Source organism: Carassius gibelio, chromosome B23 (genome assembly GCF_023724105.1).
Source record: "Carassius gibelio isolate Cgi1373 ecotype wild population from Czech Republic chromosome B23, carGib1.2-hapl.c, whole genome shotgun sequence".
In the NCBI taxonomy this organism is placed as follows: Eukaryota; Metazoa; Chordata; class Actinopteri; order Cypriniformes; family Cyprinidae; genus Carassius; species Carassius gibelio.
Window position 1 is genome coordinate 21,689,422 of NC_068418.1, and position 19,616 is coordinate 21,709,037.

Genomic DNA, 19,616 nt, shown 5'->3' on the forward strand with positions numbered 1-19,616 from the left:
GCTTTATACACGGTTTCGTTTTTGAGAAAGTTTTTTTTTTTTATGAACTTTTAGGCCCACTTTTTTGATTCAAGTCCACATTAACAACAAATAAAATTCACGGTTACATCAGAGTATGGTTTATTATTTAATTGTACTCTTTTAACTACAATTTAATTTGTCCAGGCTCCATTTTTTAATGCACCTAATTATTGTTAATATACCTAATGATTAATGTATGTGACGACTTAAGTCTTTATTTAATAAATAAAGAATTGCTTATTTCATGACACCGTGACAATGCTTGATTGACAAAAAAACATTCTAACCACGTTTGCTTTGCATCTATTGGCATAACGCAGAATTGGTTGTTCTGTGATAAAAAAAAAAAAACAACAACATGTGGATTTTGGGATGCCACTGCAACAAATGCACGTTTTGACGCAGTGTAAAGTTCTCGTATGACCACAATAGACATGACTTATCAAATTCTGAAAAAGTAACACACACACAAACACACACTAACACACATACACACACAACACTCAAAAACCCAATACATTACTGTGAAACTGGAGATAGACACATTTGTCATGTATGTAACAAATGTGATAATAGTACTCCATATTTTTCATATTGCCTTGTCATTTGATGTGTCATAACATCGCATCGTATCTTGCCCATGATCTTGTTTGCACAAATCTGTGTGTGTGTGTGTGTGTGTGTGCGCGCACGAGCGGGTCGCTCTGTCCAGTATTAGACGCCAGATGACGCTCTTGTCTAACGGTCTCGCCCTTTTTAGCCCAGACCCTTAGATGATTTCCATACCGAGAAGTTATCGGACACGTTCCCCTGTCTATCAATAACCTCCTGGGGATCAAGCCAATTTATGAGTGGCCAGGAGCTGCACGTGATTCCATTTAAACATTCCATATTTGGGCATTACACGTCGTATCAAGAAAAAAAAGAAAATGATTTCCTCCACCTATAAATCCTGCTGTTTTTTTTAGTACAAACCTGACGTCCTCTAGAAATACAAATAAAGCCCAATAAACAAATAAAACTTCTAAACAACTTATGTATACTTTATTAGCTGATTCTATCTCTGCTGTGACCGAGTGCTTTTTGTGAGTCTCTCCAAGGTTACATTGTTTTGGAAACAGAATGAGCTCATACGTTGGAAATTCGTTTTCTAAGCAAACGCAAGACGCCTCTTCTTGTAGAATGCACACTTTTGACAACTATGGAGCTCACTCTGAGTTCCACGAGTCCAATTACGCGTACGAAGGACTTGATCTCGGCGGATCGTTCAGTTCTCAAATCCCCTCCAACTCTTTGAAACGGGAGGCGATAAACACAACCGACAGTGCAAGGAGCAGTACAGCAGTCCAGCGTACACAGTCCTGTTCAGCTCTGGGCTCTCGTAGCTTTGTAAGCACTCACGGGTACAACCCCCTCAGTCACGGACTGTTGAGCCAAAAAGCCGAGGGGAATATGGAAGTTATGGAGAAGCCCAGCGGCAAGAGCCGAACAGACGATGTCAAAATGGAGACTACTTCAGCGATAAAGCAACAAACTAATTCGACTCAGCGTCAGAACCAGTCGCAGCCGCAGATATATCCGTGGATGACAAAGCTACACATGAGCCACGGTAAAGTTACGTTTAAAGTTTGTTTTAGAAGAGAGGAAAACTGCACGCATCTCATCCTCGTCATTGCATCTTCTTCCAATCCTGTTTTGTCGCTCCATATTTTTGCTCTTGAGTTTTATAGGCCAAACGCAGGAAATAATAAAACTAGCGGCCGTAAATTTTATGACAAAGGCACCTATTGCTCGTAAACCTGTCCTGTTACTGTGAAGAGGTGATCTCCGGTCAAATTTATGGTGAAATAATTGGTTTAGAAAAGCAAAAAAAAAAAAAAAATCATAACATGTAAATTTAAGTATTATTTCTTGCTTTAAGAATTAAAGGGAGTTTACATTTTATTTATGTTTAGTAAAGTGGGATTGCAAACGAATCCTGTTTCCGGTTAGTTGCACTCTTCACTGCTGGAGAAGTAAAGTACAGCAATGATGTCAGTTTGTGATCTCTAAATAGCGAGGCATTGTCTTTTTTGCTCAGCTTTTACACTATTTTTCTGTCAGTATGCTCGTGGCCTTCTCACAGTTATGATTGTTTCATTACGTTTGTGCTATTTCTGTGCATGATACTTTATTTCAGAATAAATAAATATTAGCGTCATACCACCTGTCCACTGTTTTCATTTTTTTATTTCATAATGCTTGATGTTTTCATATTACATTCTATGGACTGTGTTTGGCAACTTCATCAGTGATTATGAAAATTAATTATATATCACTATGCATGAGGACGACATTCGATCAAATTTTACAAATAGGTAACCCAGTATCTTTCTGATGCCACCTCAGAATCTGATGGTAAACGGTCACGAACCAGTTACACCCGGTACCAGACTCTGGAGTTGGAGAAAGAGTTCCATTTCAACCGATACCTCACACGTCGCAGACGTATCGAGATTGCCAATAACCTCTGCTTGAACGAGCGCCAAATTAAAATTTGGTTCCAGAACCGTCGCATGAAGTGGAAGAAGGACTCAAAGTTGAAAGTGAAAGGAGGACTATAATAACGTGGTGTACGGCTTCAGCTTGAAAATAAAGGCAGTGTTAAGTTGTAGTGAAACAACAAACGATTTAAAATAGATTTTCTTGTTGACAACAGTTGATGTCTTTCATTTGTCTCCAGTATCATGTTGTTATGTGAATATGTCCATATTTTCAATATTTATTGATAGTGCTCCCTCCCCAGAGTGCAGGAGGTGCTTATTTGAATAATGTATGAGCTTAAACTTTATTTGAATATGCTTTACTAAAATCACTTGTATCAGTAACTAACATAATATACCAAGGCCTGCATCCAGTTACGTTGCCTTAAATGTAAGTGCAAATAATGTGGTGCTTTGCTTGAACATTCATCAATTGGACAATTGCATTTTGATGGGACTTGTCTTTTAACCATTGTACTTTCTGTCGTAAATACAACTATAATATCCACACAAGGATAGTAAACCGCACGTGATGACAATGCAACACATAAAGTGTCATATTAATCCCTGTGTATCATGTTGTCTGTCAGCCAGCAGCCAAATGGTAATTTTCTCTTGACGATTATGTCTGTTTAAATACTGTGCAATCCGAATATTTTGCTCTTTTACTGTGTTTTGGGGACTATTTTTTCAGACAGGTACCTTGAGGTTTGTTTCTCTACACTCGAGGATCATATATAGGACATCCTGTAACGACTGTAAGGAGTGGCTTATTGATACCTCTCATTCCAAACAAGCTACACGACCTACTTTTGTGTGAAATGCATTGTTCTATGATCCATTATTTCTGTTATTCCAACCGATTGTTTTCGAGGTTTCACTGCTAAGCCACGTCGATAATTTTCCAGTCAGTAATGTATTATAACAGTAATAAGATTAATTTTTCAATAGTGGCAACATATCAGAAAGTTTCCTCACTTCTGGGTTAAAAGCCATCTGTGTCCAATAAAACGTCCAATGTGGTATCAGTGTAAATAAACTTGATTAACCGTAAAGAATATCCTATTGTTAATATTATTTTTTGTCTGTTGAAGCAACCGAAAAAAAAGTCTTTCTTTACACATTGCATTTTTTTTATTTGCACTCAAGGCCCTTTTGATAAAAGAGTTAAGAGAGAAAATCGTTTAATATCGCGCGAATTGAATATGATTTTGATCAATATTCGTGTGTCCATCCAAGTCTGGATGTGTATACTTCCACTGATGAGAGATGATTGAACCTTAACGCTCTGGTCACTTATTTACAGTAGCCCTTAAACGGAGGCACATAAAACTTTATGACCCCAATAAACTTTTACAGCACTTCCTCTCACCCATCAGATACTGACAACTGTTTCCTTTTTTAACAGATCGGCGGAAGTTTACACAAACATTTCAAAGTGACGTTTTGGTACACAGAACTAAAAAAACAAAAAAGGAACAATAAGATAGTTTTCACACTTAATCAAATACTGTCCAACTAAATTACGAAAACACGAATTATTTTTCGAAAATGCATTTGCAGTATGATAGCCTACAACAGCGTTATTAATCGTCTATCGTGTGAAGCACTTAATTAAAGACGTTAAGAGTGAATTGCTCATGCTACTACATTATTGTTGAAATTTGTCATTTAGATAATGAGACATATGATGCTAGTCACCCAATGCGCCGAAATCATGTAATCCAGGCCCGTGTTAAACAAAGGACACAAGAGCATTGCCTGCGTGTACAAAATGCTAATTTTCTACTGGCTCATTCTACACTCAGACATATTTTAGTTTTTAACTCACTCCTCTCCGCGTTCGATGTAACTTATTTGAAAGGCTACGGAACATTTAATCTATGTATTTCTAAAGATTATGTATGACTGTTAACATTAATACACACTAATCTCAAAATAAAAACTGCCAGCTAGTCCATTTATACTACTGTTTCAAAAGAGCTTTCATTTTAGAATCGTCTCACTCACCTATATTGGAGATTCAATGTTAATTTCCACGCTTCTTTCAATTTCTACATTCGCTATCTTGACCCGAATGGGCCACATTGCGAGTTACTGTGGTTACTATGTTGCTTTTTACACAAACCCCTCTTATTTTAGCTCTCTTGCCACGTATTTTGAAGTTTTGAGGGTTATTTATGCCAATTGCCCAAAGCAGGATCAGTGAGTGGTGCAGGAAGAGCACGTGGGGTCATTAAAGTGGTTTTTATGGCCTGCAAGACCTGACAAACCCTCAATATATTTACATCATATATAATGTTAACTGTCCGTAATCGCAGCTGTTGGCTAGTCTTATCTCTGAGAGAAAGGCTTAGAGCCTGTTAGTGTGGGTTACTTGCGTCAGGGTCTGTAGAAGTTCGACTCTCCCAAATGGATCCCAGGTGGTTGCAGTAAGTTAATAATCTTGTTTTCCTCTATTTAATTAAATATGTACTTTCCTCCGCAACACCCTCGGGAATTAATCAAGGATGTAATTCAATCGTTCATGGAGAAATTGTGTCAAGTGATGCGCAAATGTGTTCTCATCTGTTAAGTTTTATCAATTTCAAAAGTCTAGAGTGTACGTTTGTGAATTTGTACATTACTGTTAATTTGGCATTGAGCTTCAAATTTAATTCTGTGTATCATTATTCTTATGTACTCAAACAAAAGTATCTTAAAAGCATTATACATGTGTAAAAAACTTTTGCCTTGGATCGTAATTCATATGCACATGTATTTGCGATCTGGTAACACAGAATGTGCCTATATATACAATAACCCAATTTTATGCGTCGAGAAGTGCTTAGTTTGTGCATAGGATCTGTATGTTGTGTTTAAAGTGAAGGTGAAGGACTGAGAGGAGCTAAGTGGTCTTGTATTGGTTTGCAGATGAGAGCGCAGAACATGAATCTTTAGATCGGACATAATGTGGGGTCATGTGCAGGGCAGAGAAGATGTGGTGTTGTGTGGTGGGGTCATGTACAGGGCAGTGAGGATGGTGAGGTAGAGTCACATGATTAACAAAACAAAAAACAACTGAAATTAGACTAAATTGTTCATTGAGAAAGTAGATTTTATACAAAGCATAAGACATTTTTTTACCACTGTTATTTGTCGGTTTTCAACACCGGATATTCTGTGGTCTTTATTTGACAGATGAGGCTCAACTTGACCATTATAATCATGGTATGAAAAGTTTAAGCCATATCTTACTTTATGATGTTGTGCTTGGAAACAGAAGAAGTCAGACTGCTCTGTTCATTCACAATGTTCTCTTTACTCTGTGCACTGTGACATTTGCTGAGAGTAAACTCCTCTGCCATCTTCATACTGCTGTGTTTCTATTCTGTGGAGGCCTGTGATATATTTTGAGAACTTAATTTAAATAAATAAACCAATGCTTCAGTTTTGGCTTTATGAACTAATTCAGGCCATTTTGATGTGCAAAGTTATACTTGTACAATACAATACAACACAAAACAACACGATACAATACAATACAAACAAATAAATAAATAAATTAAAAAAATATGTTTTAGGTTAAAGGAAAGGACATTTGAGTTGAAAATACAGATATAACACTGATTGTTTTATGAGGGTCTGAAATTATTATTAATAATATATATATATATTTTCCCATGCAGGTGAGACAATAACTTGTTATAAGAAAGCTTTAATCACAAACTCAAAAGAGTTTTACTAAAGAAAAATGTGGATTGCACAATGTATCCACATTTTGTTGTTTACCATTTCAGTTTACCTTGTTTTAAACATCGAGAGAGAGCGAGAGAGAGAGAGAGAGAGAGAGAGAGATTGAGATTATTTTGAAAAAATGGTCAGATTTGCAAATATTTCACAAAATTACTTGAACAGTTACACTATCAATCACTGATTGCATTTGGTGGTATCCAAACAATAGAGCGTAAAGACCAGACCTAGCTCTGTCTTGTAAGGCTGTGTCTGGTTGTAAATACTGCTGAGTTGTAAATTCCATGGCTTGCCAAAGTTCTTTCCTTCAGGCTCAAAGAAATGCCCTTTTGTTTTGTTTGCAGTGTGTGTGTGTGTGTGTGTGTGTATTTTCCCCCAATTTAATAAAAGCACTAGGAAGGGCTTTAGCAGATATCAAGTGTCATTTGAAGAATATTGAATTTGATAGAACTTCAGATAGTATTAAGTTAAAGATGATATTAAGTTTATAAAGTTACTTGTATAAGCAAGAAATAGCTTAGCCTAAGTGTATGTCTATCTTATTTGATATTCTAACACAAAACATAGATTAAACGAACAATGTTTACCAATCCATTGGCGGTAATCAGTCATTATTGTTGTGAATGATATGCACACATATGAATGTTTATAATATATTCAAGAATGTTACACCACTTCAATAGGAATTTTAAAAATAAATTTTAATTCATATCTTTAATTTATAATGTCCATATTTCCCATAAATCAGAAATCTAGAAACATTAAACAATTACATATGATTACATACATTTTTAACAAAGATGCCTTTCTCAGATGTCATATTTATGTGTTAATTCAGTTATCTAAAAATAACAATGCTGACAATGACATCATATGAATGTACTCCAATGTTTTAATCACATCAAATCAGAAGTGTATAACTGATATATCTTAGTACCATTTTTGGCTCAGAGTAGGTGCAGGTTTTACTCACTCAAAGGTTGATCGAGGTGGATAATATTCCCAATTATACACTGACTAGAATATTATTCACAATAATGTTAAATGAACAGCATTTTACACAACATTTTTGTGATGGTTTGGAAAATGGTGAGGCATTCAGAAAATAAATGGGTCATACGGTGTATACTGGGGTACAACCAACAGTCTCAAACACATTCAGTAAATGTCCATTTTTATGAAAAAGATAAACTTTTTATATTATTATTAAGTCTTTGAATACTGTGTCAAAACATTAACTGCCAATAGGGGGCAATAGTTTTATATTCCTATGTTTTCGTCTCTCCCAGTGCAGGTTACTCTGGATTCAACATATTCTTTTGACATATACCAGATTACTATCTAACTACACATACATGGAAAACGGCAGCAGTTTCATTCAATACATAGATACCTTCAGAAAGAATGACTAAATGACAGAGTTGGAAATCATGCCACGTCATGCAAAACAACTAAACAAGCCAATGCTTTCAATTTTAGAAAAGATCACATTCTTTTTGTACACAATTACTGTTTGAACATGCATTTTCCAAATAGAAAACAGTACCTTTGTTCTCTTTGTGGATAAACTCATCTTTATTCAGTGATGAATGATTGAAAAACAAAATTAAAGTTGGTACTTGGACTGGTGGTTTTCTTAATAAACCAGTGTCAAGATTTTGATTTATGGAGGAAACCTTTGGTCATGGCAACATTAGCAGCATTTGTAACAATAAAACATAGGTGTGTAATAGCAAATACTTAATTTGACAATTTAATGCAGGCATTTTATGACTTAACACAGTTTACATTTGGCTGAATTATACCATAGAGTTTAGATTAACCTTTTTGTGTACCTTTTTTTCCAGAGTTGGGCTTGGTTAATTGTAGCACTGAATATATACAGAACATCATAAAACCGTCTATATTGTCCTCTCTCATTTAATTACATTACTCTTATACTCTTTTCCTTGCTTTAGTATAAAGGTTAACATTCAGGGTAATTATTGTTTTTGCCATTCATCACAATGACAAACAGTGGTCCAATGTCATATGTGAATTCAAAGTATGCCCACATTTACATGCTGTTAATTTTATATATATATATATATATATATATATATATATATATATATATATATATATATATATATATATATATATATATATATATATATACATACACACACACACACACACAATGAGGTTGTTATCCAGAAAGAAGAAAACATGCCACATTCTTAAAAAAAAAAAAAAAATCTATTCTGAATTGCCATGATAACCTGATCAAGTTTGAATTCATTTTAGGTGCTCCATTGTTGCAAAAATAACTACATTCATCAAGGAAATAGTTCTGAAAATAACCTGTGCTAAATACATAGCCTTGTCCTACTTTAAAGGATCATGCCTTTGGACAGTTCACCCTCAATGAGAGACAAAGAGAAGTTGTACTAAAAACATAATTATCAGTAATAATTTAAATGCAGCTGTCAGATTAATATATGCAACATTTTACTGAGTTGCAATTTTGGTACATGATTATTATTATTTTTACAGATTACATAAACTTTAGCTTTTCCTCAAATATTAATTGAAATACTTACCAGGATAATGAAAGAGTGCATGATTTCATCACAGCATTTCGATTACTGTAAATCTTTGTCAAACGTTTTATATTATAAGGATATCCTTACATGCCTGACTGACAAAGTATATTCAAGTTATTTATTTTTATTTTCTAAATTGCTTTCTTTCTTTTTAGCGCATGAGGAAATTGTGAGCCTGAGGGCAAGGAGGACCTCATTGTTGCATTGGTAAGTCTTACCGTTATTTTCTTGTTCTAGTATAATATTCTGGTCCCGTCTTGTTTCGCTGCGTGTAAACACAGAGGGCAGTGTTCCCTGACAATAGCGGCGAACAACTACAGCATATGCCCATGTGTCAGTGGCAAGAAGCTGTAGTTTAAGCTTTTGTCGTTCTAGTGAGCCAATAAGCTCTCTTTATTATTTTTAGGCAAAACAAAAGATGTTAATACACATTGCCTATTTATTTACGTATGGTGTAATCTAACGCCATATTTTAATATACATTAAAATAAAACTAAATTATTACATATAATACATTAAAAAATAAATACAAAATCATGTGTAACCTTGTTTTAATCATATTAAGACTTAAAATAATAATAAACAAAAATAACTTAGCCTATAAAAAATAGGCTATAAATAAATATAAAGTCATAAAAGCACATAAAACACAAATAAAAGACCAATACTATTTTGTTCACAGAGAACAAAATAAAAACAAACTCATAAACTGATCCCACCTCAAATAAATAATCAAAGCTGTAAAATCATATTCATGATTTCTTAACAAAGTAAACCTGCACAATCAAGAGTACTCATATAAAACAAACCTAAATCAGGCTTTAAATGCTAAAGAGTGCAAAAGATAAAAAAAAAGATCATAACAATAATTATAATAACAATATAAAAGGCCTTGTACTTTTTATACTGTAGAACAACTTAGGTCACTTGAACTAATATTGACTCGATATTTATAAAAAGAAATGTGCGCCCAAAAATGGAATCATTCAAAATGACTGCAAAGGGCATACATTAAATATCATATAGGCCTAAAATGTCATTCCTTCAAGCGTACACGCAATAGATTTTGCTTATGGACAACTGGCATATCCTTCCATCTAAAATCACACCTTTTTACATACAGAATTTTCATACTGAATTATTTTATATCTATCTATCTATCTATCTATCTATCTATCTATCTATCTATCCATCTATCCATCTATCCATCTATCTATCTATCTGTGTCTGGGGGAAATCGCCTATAAACAAATGAATCATCAGGCAAATTCGCCGTCGGTTATAGCATTTTGGAAGTCTCTACACTGTAACTAGTTATTGAGCTGGTGCAGGATCTGAGGCCATTTATGTGCAGAGGGAATTCATCGCTTTTCGCTCATCAATAACTCCTTGGCAGTGAACTATTGGAACGAGTCGAACGCGAGGGGTGAAATGCGGGTCAGGCTGTCTAACTAATATTAAAATGCGTCCGCAACACTAGAGCAGAGCCGAGTGGGTGGATGGGGGCGTTTTCAGGCCGGTGGGGGTGGACAAAAAAAAATCCCTATCACATCTGTAGGTTCTCGAAGTAAAATAAAAGACTTGAAATAAGGCAAAACGGCTGTTTGCGAGCATTTCATTTGTTAAAGAGTTATGTCATATCTGTTTGTTATATATATATATATATATATATATATATATATATAATTTTTTTTTTTTTTTAGGGTAAAACAAAATAAAAATAATTACTTTTTTTTTTCCTCTGGTGGGTTGAAATTGAATTTGAAACTATGGGCCCTGCTGCTTTTATAACCTACATGGATTCTTAAAAGTTAAGAATTTTCTTAGATTTTTTGTTTCCTATCTGTTCCTGTTTAGATAGCTAAACTGGATAGAGAAATGCAGGGCACGGTCTTGCAGGTTACCGGGCGGTCATATGGTAATAGCGTGCACAATAAATCCCAAGGAACAAAAGAAACTTATTTTTCATCAGTGCTGTCACGTGTCCGCTTTGTGCACAACATGTTTGAGACGGAATATTCAAGTGGGTGCTCCTATGTTTTCGAGATTTAATAGAATTTGATAGTAAAATTATTTATCTTTTTCCTACCCATGCCCACTCACTCTTTCATGTTTTCAATATTATTTACTTAACCTATTGGAGTGTTGAACTGTGATATGGAAAATATTAAAAAAGCAGAACTCGTCAAAACACATTTAACCTAAACGAAAAAAATTAATACATTTGTCATGACATTAATTCTTTCATAACATAAACATTTTTTGTTGAATGTGGAAATGCTAATCAATTAAGTGTTCAATATAAATAAATAAATAAATAAATACATAAATGTTATTCTAAATAAATAAAAGCATTTCCAAATCCGTGTTAAGAAAAAAGTAATTTGTAATTCTCACTGCTGATTGTCAAGTTCTACTGCCATATTGTTTTTGAGCAATTGAAAAAAATGTTTAAACAAAACAATTAAAAGTTTTATTTGTACGTTTTTTAAAGAAACGACTAACGAATATTTCTAAAATTATATTATTTTACCAGTTCCCTAGATATCAATTATGACCAAATTGTGTAGATGCCAAACAGAAACCTATCCCCAGCAAATTATTCAGCCCCTATTCAATATGGTGAAGAGGTCGTAGTCAAACCTGACTTTTTTTTTTTTTTTTCTTTGTACGTTGAATTCTGTTTAAAAACTTCCATTAGAAGAAAGGCCTGTCAGTAGTCGTCTATATGTACCCTGTAGAACCGAATTTGTGTCCAAGGCATTAAAATCGCAAATACGTCTCTACAGGAATACATGGGCGACTTAAAAGCCACGAAAGCCAAGTTGGGTTTGTATTCATCTCGATCAGAGGCACGTGACTTTGCATGAAAGTCGTGTGTGCTTACTATCATAAGTAGATTAGTTTGAATGAACAGGACTACTATGAAGACAAACATCCTTAGCCAAAATTGCACATCTCGTAGAAGAGGAAATATGATGTATATACCATCGCTGTAAACGGTTAATTTAAAGCCTTTATAGTGTAATTAAACACAAAATCTCCTCTCAACCTCTACATTTTGACTTAAGTTGTGGAATCATAAGTTAACTGTATAAATAGGCTAGAATTTTCTAAGGTAGTTTCACTTGGTTATTTTAATAACTGTAGCCTATATAAATAATAGGGATAACGACTTAGACTATGTGCCAATTATCCAGGAAATTTGCTTTGCACTGGCATATACAGATTAGAGATAAGAGAAAATGTTAATTCTAATATATATTTTTGCCTTAAAATATATATATATATTTATATACAATAGCGCAGGATTGTATTGTGTTATTATTAGCCATAGTTATGTATATCTGATCCGTTACTTAAGTTTAAATGTGATTGATATTTTATTTATTTAACTTAATTGTTAAATTCTTTAAACAGTGTAATGTTAAAATCTTTCAGGTAACAGCACATGCACAAGTTTACTGAGAAATATCTCTAGGTGCAGTGGCATGATCCGAGAAAATTTGGCCATTGTGTATGAGTGTGTGAGAGAGCGAGGAAGGGGGGAGAGAGAGGGGGAGAGAGAGAGAGAAAGAGAGAGAGAGGGACAGAGAGACTGAAAGACTTCGCGGACAATGGCGGAAAATTGAAGGTATATTTGCGAAAGCTGTGGTTCCTTATCCGGGGACTACATCGCCCCATGCCATTGGGCCATCGAATCACGTGGTAAAAGTAACTTTACAGGGTTGCTCGCTAGTAGGAGGGCTTTATGGAGCAGAAAAACGACAAAGCTAGAAAAATTATTTTCCACTCCAGAAATTAATGATCATGAGCTCGTATTTGATGGACTCTAACTACATCGATCCGAAATTTCCTCCTTGCGAGGAATATTCGCAAAATAGCTACATTCCCGAACACAGCCCCGAATATTACAGCCGTGCAAGGGACAGTGGCTACCAGCATCACCACCAGGAGTTATACCCTCCGCGGGCAAGCTACCAGGAGCGTCAGTATAACTGTGCAAGCATCCCTGAGCCTGATACTCAAAGAGGACATGGACTGCCTCACGCGGGGCACCTGCTCGGAAAAGGGCAATCTGCCTCATGTGAGCCCCCACCGTTACCCCTGTCTCCTGCCACCCCTCCGGCTGCATCGTCCGCCTGCAATCAAGCCACCCCGGAGCATCCCAACAGCTCAGCTTCTGCCAAACAACCCGTAGTGTACCCCTGGATGAAGAAAATTCACGTCAGCACCGGTAGGCAACTTGAGCGCATTTCTCTTAAGCACTATAAAGCTCGCCCCTCATCCTAACTCTCTCTCTCCGTCTGCCTCACTCCTTTTTACACTCATCCCCTGGCCAGCCTCTGCTACGATAGGATAGAAGCCTTTGAAATGGCACAATTGAGGCGGATTTACGACTAGGCATTGGTAATTACACCCACCATAAATTTTATAGCCGAGGTATACTCTGGGCAGTCGTATCACCATGTGGCTTCTCTTGTTATGAGTGTGCGAGAGAGTGAGGGAGATCTGGGACCAGAGAAAAACTAAGCTTTATAATGTTGCATTAATAATTCAGTGCTGAGTCCAATGTGATTTTAGCCTTATTATAGAAAGCTAACTTTTAGATATTTTAGCCCACCCTCATTTCCTCTGTCGCCACCATTTCTCAATGAAAGACACGCTTGTTTACCCTATCCTTCCCTCGCTGCTTCTTTTCTTTTCTTTTCTATTCTGTTCTGCTCTTTCTTTCTTTCTTTCTTTCCCTTTGCTTCTCCTCTCTCCAGTGAACTCTAGTTACAATGGAGCGGAACCCAAGCGGTCTAGAACTGCTTACACTCGCCAGCAAGTCTTAGAATTGGAGAAGGAATTCCACTATAATCGGTACTTAACACGGCGAAGACGTATCGAGATTGCTCATTCCTTGGTCCTCTCGGAAAGGCAAATCAAAATTTGGTTTCAGAACCGCAGGATGAAGTGGAAAAAAGACCATAGGCTGCCAAACACCAAAGTCAGATCCTCTTCCTCCACGGGCATTTCCTCCGGGTCCAACACAAGCTCAGCGGCTGGGGTTGTGGCGGCAGCTTCCACCACTAACACCATGTCAGCCTCCGAGGACCTCTCCGGAAGCGAGCGTGGCGAGGATATTACAAGGTTATAAGAGAACTATTTCGAGGAGAGAAGGGAAGATCAAATGACTGATTATTTATAAAATATAATATATTTTGTTTTCGTAGGTATCTTGTGCGTAAAGGGGTTCCTTTAAGTCCACAGTTATATAAAATGCATGTTATATAGCATGGATTATTGCGAATACCTATGGATTATTTTTTACGCAAAACAGGGTTTAATTTATCTAAAACTGAATCAATATGATGTTTGTTTTTGTTTTGTTTTTTTCTAAGAGAAATGTTTTGGGCGAAGCAGGATATGGACATTTTATTCAAATGTTATTTGAGGGCCTTTCTTTGCCCAGCTGCCAAGGTGAAGTGCACAACGAATCTATTTATTTCTCACTTGAGAGAGCTGGTACCTTTTTTTTTTTGTACTGTAAATGAAAAACACTATCGTGGGTATCGATAGGAGAAAAAAAAAGATATTAAACGTCTTTGTTTTCTTTAAATGTAAATCATGCTGTGGGTTATCTGTCGTATGGAAAGATTAAGATTTTAAATTATAATTTAGTTTTTGTTGTGATGGAGTTGTGTTTAGGCTTTTAACAGCAGATTGTTGTGAGATGCAATAAAACCAGTTTAGTGTATTTGTGCTAATTATATTGGTCAATAAAACGTAAGTGTCTATTAGTTTTACCTAGACTCGAGTGACTTTTATTAATCATAAGTAGCGAAAAAAATTCTCTATCATTTTTAACAGGAGATGCAGAGACTTTCATGTTAGTAGTCAGTTGCATATGCAGATGTAGGCCCAGAAGTAAAACAGTGTTATCCGTAAATTTAAAATCTACGTGTCAGTGGGGTAGCAGCATTCGTTCTTGCAGAAAATTTATTATAAACACTTTATTTCTGCTCTAATATCTACTACGCAGTCTCTCAGGTTTAAGCGCTCGGTTTGTGTGGGTTAGCATGGACTGTGTACCCATCATTTTCTCGCGCATGCTTTTAACGTGGAACATAATTCGGGCCTTTTTTAGTAGGAACCTTATCGCTTTTCATTCCACAGGATGGCTTGTTGTTATTAATTACACTGTTTTCAACATGGCTCAAAATGTCTCTAAAAATCAATTCCAGCATTCAAAAATGTCCTGCACTGCTTCTACTTTTTCCATTATTGATTTCAAGCGTTATGAAGCTGCGAAACTAATTCAAGCAATTCGTTTTATTTTGTGGATAAACTAAACAGTGAAAAATTGGTAGATATTGAGACATTTAAAAATAGGTCTAACATTTTATGGACTTAATGGAACATGTATTTAATGTGCTTTGTTTTGTTGAGTTTAAATACAAATAATTTAAAATCCTTTAGTATTTAAATTAATAGTAATTCATCTTGTTATGTTTCATATTACAAGGTTTATTACAAAATAACCGTGACTATTCACGATTGAAAAAATTCGTGTTATGGGATAAGATTGTAAAAAGACCAATGTAAAGAGACAAAGGCTGTGATATCGGTCAGCTATTTCCATATTGTTATTTAAAGAAGCAATTTGCATGTTGTGAAATATAATCCTAGTTCCTCGGTTTGGAAAGTTCTGATTCAGGCCACTCCTCTTTGTGTGCCATATTGTTATTTTTAAAAAGTGGCGCTAGATCGAAGCGACGTCATCTCCAAAGCAGATAGTAGGAGCTAGACACACAGGGCCAAAATCTGCACGCTGTGGCCTTGCAAGATACAATGCTGCACAGAACGCACCCACATGCAAATTAGTTGAAATTCTATTGTGATGTTTTCTTTTTCTTTTTTCTAAATGCACAAGAATATATTAAAATTTAAATATTAGAACACTTAGCGTCTCTATTGATATCAGTTCTCGAAAAAAAAACATTACAGAAAATAAGGAATGTGTTTGATTAATTGTAAATCGGCCTGACTTGAATGAAAATTACACAACGGCTTTCTAAGTGGGGGGCTGAGAAGCACAAAGGAGTGAGTCATTTTAGACCATCAATCAAGTCTGGCAGCAATAGTCAATTGTACTTCTAATGTATAAAGTTGTACAGGCACTAAATAGTGCACAAAAGCGTCACTGCAAAATATGTTTCAGCGGATAGTTTGTCCAAACCTAAATGAGAAGAAAGGCACTGGCCATCGTCTCAGCCTGGCCATGACTTTGGAAAGGCACTTGAAAAGAGTAGGTGCAGAACTGCATTCAGGGACCATTATGTGACCGAACAGCAGAGAGAAATAAATGTGCACGCCTAAATCGTAGCATCCCGGCAGTCTTTTTCGAGATGCTGTTGCCTCCATGTCGCGAGGCTGAAAAGGTACTTTATTGAAGTTTGTGACAACTAAGAAAATTCGAGTTCAATTTGGGGACACATTTTCTGTCCCATTAGTTTCGTTTCAGCCGGGTCGGCCGACCTCTCCCACCCCTTGACCTCACTGGCTCTCTCAACGTGTACCTTCTGTGTGCACCCTCACCGGTGCTCTTGCTTTCATTGTGGGGTTTTGCTTATATTGATGTGCTAACAGAAGAAGAAGGACATCTGAATGTGTTTCTCCTTTGTTGCTTGGCACCGTATGACCTACGAGATCGGTGAACTCTGAGACAAGGCTCTTCTTTAGCGTGCGACCTTGTAACTTTTTCTTTAGGAGGAATCCATTTTCGAGCTCTTGGTGTAGTGCTGGTCAGTCTCTAAGTAGTTTCTACTTACACCTAAATGAGAAAAAATAAAAATAAATAATGTATATATATATATATATATATATATATATATATATATATATAATTTATTATTATTATTATTGCAATTGAGACAAAATAAGCATATAGTTCAAAATAGGAGTAAAACTGTCAGGAACATGTAGACGTGTACAAATACATTTTTGTATTGACTTTTTAATATTTAATAGCAGGTTTTGTGTTATTCAAACAGGTAAGACAACTTTTAAAGACATATAAAACAAATTTGTTTTCTGAAACAAAACGCATTTTGGGGAGCGCTGACATTTGATAGATTTCTGACATTCCACGGCAGATGTAAAGCAGCTTTTGTGTTGCGAAAAATCATTTTAAAAGAAAGAGTATAACACATAAATCACGTTTGACTTCTAATGTGCTGAACTAATATTTACATTCATAAACCAAACAAACTGTAACGTTTAGGAGACAGGAGATATGTAGCCTATGAAAGTCATCGCAGGTGTTGTGTGGCTGCTTGCCAGCTAAAAAAACTTTAATACAAGTTTCATTTTTGCATGACAATTCTTTATTTTAAACAATATTTAGTAGCTATTCACAAACTATAAAAAGCCACCTCACCCTTACAGTTTAAAATGTTACCAAATTCAGTGTGGTTGTTAATGATTTAATCGTATTATATATATTATTATTATTTTATTTCGATCTCTCTCTCTCTCTCTCTCTCTCTCTCTCTCTCTCTCTCTCTCTCTATATATATATATATATATATATATATATATATATATATAAAATACAATTTATTTATTTATTTTATTGTTATTTTATTTTTTTACAAGTAGTGTTGGCTTCTTGGAACATATGTTTCAAAAGACACGATCTGACTAATATCAACAAGGTTACGTTAAAATTTAATTTAATTTAAACTTTAATCGTTTTGGTAGCCTATATGACGAAGATCTTCAGGCACATTACTTTTGTGCTCTGTGCTGGAGTGCATATTATTTTATTATGCTGCAAAATAAGAGTCTAATTAGGTGACAAGCACAAATAATTCCAAATAATCCTTTTTTTAAGCTGTTAGAACAGTATATTAGATATATTTTCCCACAGTATTTGTTGATGGCATATAAGAAATGCACCGATAGTTGCAAAAACAGAAGGCCTTTTCCAATACCTCATAACTGATCCCAATAACTTAATTTATGCAGAATGAGCAACATGGCGCCAGCAGTTGCACTAAGCCCTGTTTTCCAATAAAGTTACAAATCACCCCCTAAAAGATAGTCTTCGTTTCTGTCATACAATATTTAATGATGGTGGTGTACCGTTACCAAAACCAGCACATAGGTCGTTTGTTATAAAATAAAATATAAATACAACTTTAAATTACAACCCTACAATATGACAAAGGGCTATACAAAAATGGAAATGTCTGCAGCTTGTTAAAGAAGTTGCCCAGTTGCTTTGAGTTAAGAAAAATATTGCATTTATTATTTTAAAAATGTTTATATATACAATTTATTTAATATTTATATGATCATTTAGAGTGATTATTACTTGTACATTTATAAGGTATATATGTATTTATTTAATATTGTATAAATATATCATATACTATATGTATAATGTTAACTTAATTTCTTACATCACTTGTAACAGATTATAAATAGGCTAAAATAATTCAGAAAATAATTCAGTAATTATAATTGTAATATAATTCAATTAATACCATTATACCATATGCGATATGGCAGTGGTTAACCTATAACACTATATTTGCTAGCCATAAAAATCATAGTGCATGGGCTGCAATTACGGCCACGGTTCAATCCACACTGTAGTGAACTGTACCATATAGAGAGGTGAACATTTCTTTGCATGTGTCCATAAATCAAAAAGATGATTGAGGGTTGGCCCTGCAATACAAGTAGTAAGTGCCACGCTGCACAAAATCTGTTTTGCTTAGGTTTTTGAACGTGCCCTTGTAGGAAGAAGAGGAGGAGGAGACAAGCAGGAAGTGCAAGATGATCCTCACCTGTCTGCAGAAACGCGCGTTTATCAAACACTTTATCAAAAATGTTATATTTATTGTTAAACATAAGTGTGATAGCAAATTCACTGTTTAAGAAATATACACATACATGATCCAATATTGTAATTTTTCGTCTCTAGTTCTAAATTGTCAGGTGTTATTCAAATGATTTTTTGCATCTGAATACAGTTACAGTTGTTTGTTTTTATTACTAGTTTATACTGACTTAGTGATTGCAGTTGCAATTTGAAAGTAGACTAGCACTTGCATAGCAATTAAGATCTGCTTTTGAGTAACCGACCCAGAAACAACTCCTAACCTAAATGGGAAGTGAAGAATTACGTTTTGCGTGTGTTTATACTGAACCTGACACTGACCCGTCAAGACATACACCTTCTACCATGTTAATCAACAACAGATGAAATTATAACGAGAACAGCTGATTGTTTCTTTCAAAGTTAAATGCTAGTAACGAGTCTTATGTGTGAACTGATCTTGTCCTGTGGTTGACTTGTAGGATATAAATTACGTTTTTACAACGCACCACTTTTCATAGGCCTATTTGAGCAAATATTTTGCCTTTCGGTTTAGGCCTACCTATTCTAATTTCCATTACCATGGCGCGTTTCTAGCACTGCATTTCTCACGATATCTTACTGAAACATTATTCACATTAAAATATTAATCTTCCATAATAAAAAAAGACAATAAGAAATTATGAACAATGAACAATAAGAAATTAGCATTACAAGATTTTTGTTCTAAAATGCATTTTTATCAGCCCTTTTTGTAAGATAAGTGTCTTCTCAAAGCAATTAAGTTAGTGATGAAAGGTGTAGATTCTTAGCATTGTTACGAGGTCCTCTGTGTAAACTTAGCCGTGGTGAACGACGCAGAAAGGCTCAGAGTTGAATCGG

General features: G+C 35.2%; 2 protein-coding genes across 3 annotated transcripts in view; both read left to right on the forward strand.

Moving 5' to 3' along the window:
• hoxc5a (homeobox C5a) overlaps positions 1-19,616 on the forward strand; it is a 26,132-nt gene continuing 6,516 nt past the window's right edge. For both annotated transcript variants that reach the window (XM_052594417.1, XM_052594416.1), the window contains exons 1-3: positions 1-1,630; positions 2,410-4,975; positions 9,016-9,067. In XM_052594417.1, coding sequence (XP_052450377.1) covers positions 1,144-1,630; positions 2,410-2,624 — 702 coding nt within the window. In that variant the 5' untranslated portion in view covers positions 1-1,143 and the 3' untranslated portion in view covers positions 2,625-4,975; positions 9,016-9,067. The remainder of the gene's footprint in view (positions 1,631-2,409; positions 4,976-9,015; positions 9,068-19,616) is intronic.
• LOC128011718 (homeobox protein Hox-C4a) lies at positions 12,507-14,652 on the forward strand. The gene is made up of 2 exons (XM_052594410.1): positions 12,507-13,097; positions 13,630-14,652. Exons 1-2 carry the CDS (start codon positions 12,665-12,667, stop codon positions 14,001-14,003), a joined length of 807 nt encoding a protein of 268 aa, XP_052450370.1. The 5' UTR covers positions 12,507-12,664; the 3' UTR covers positions 14,004-14,652.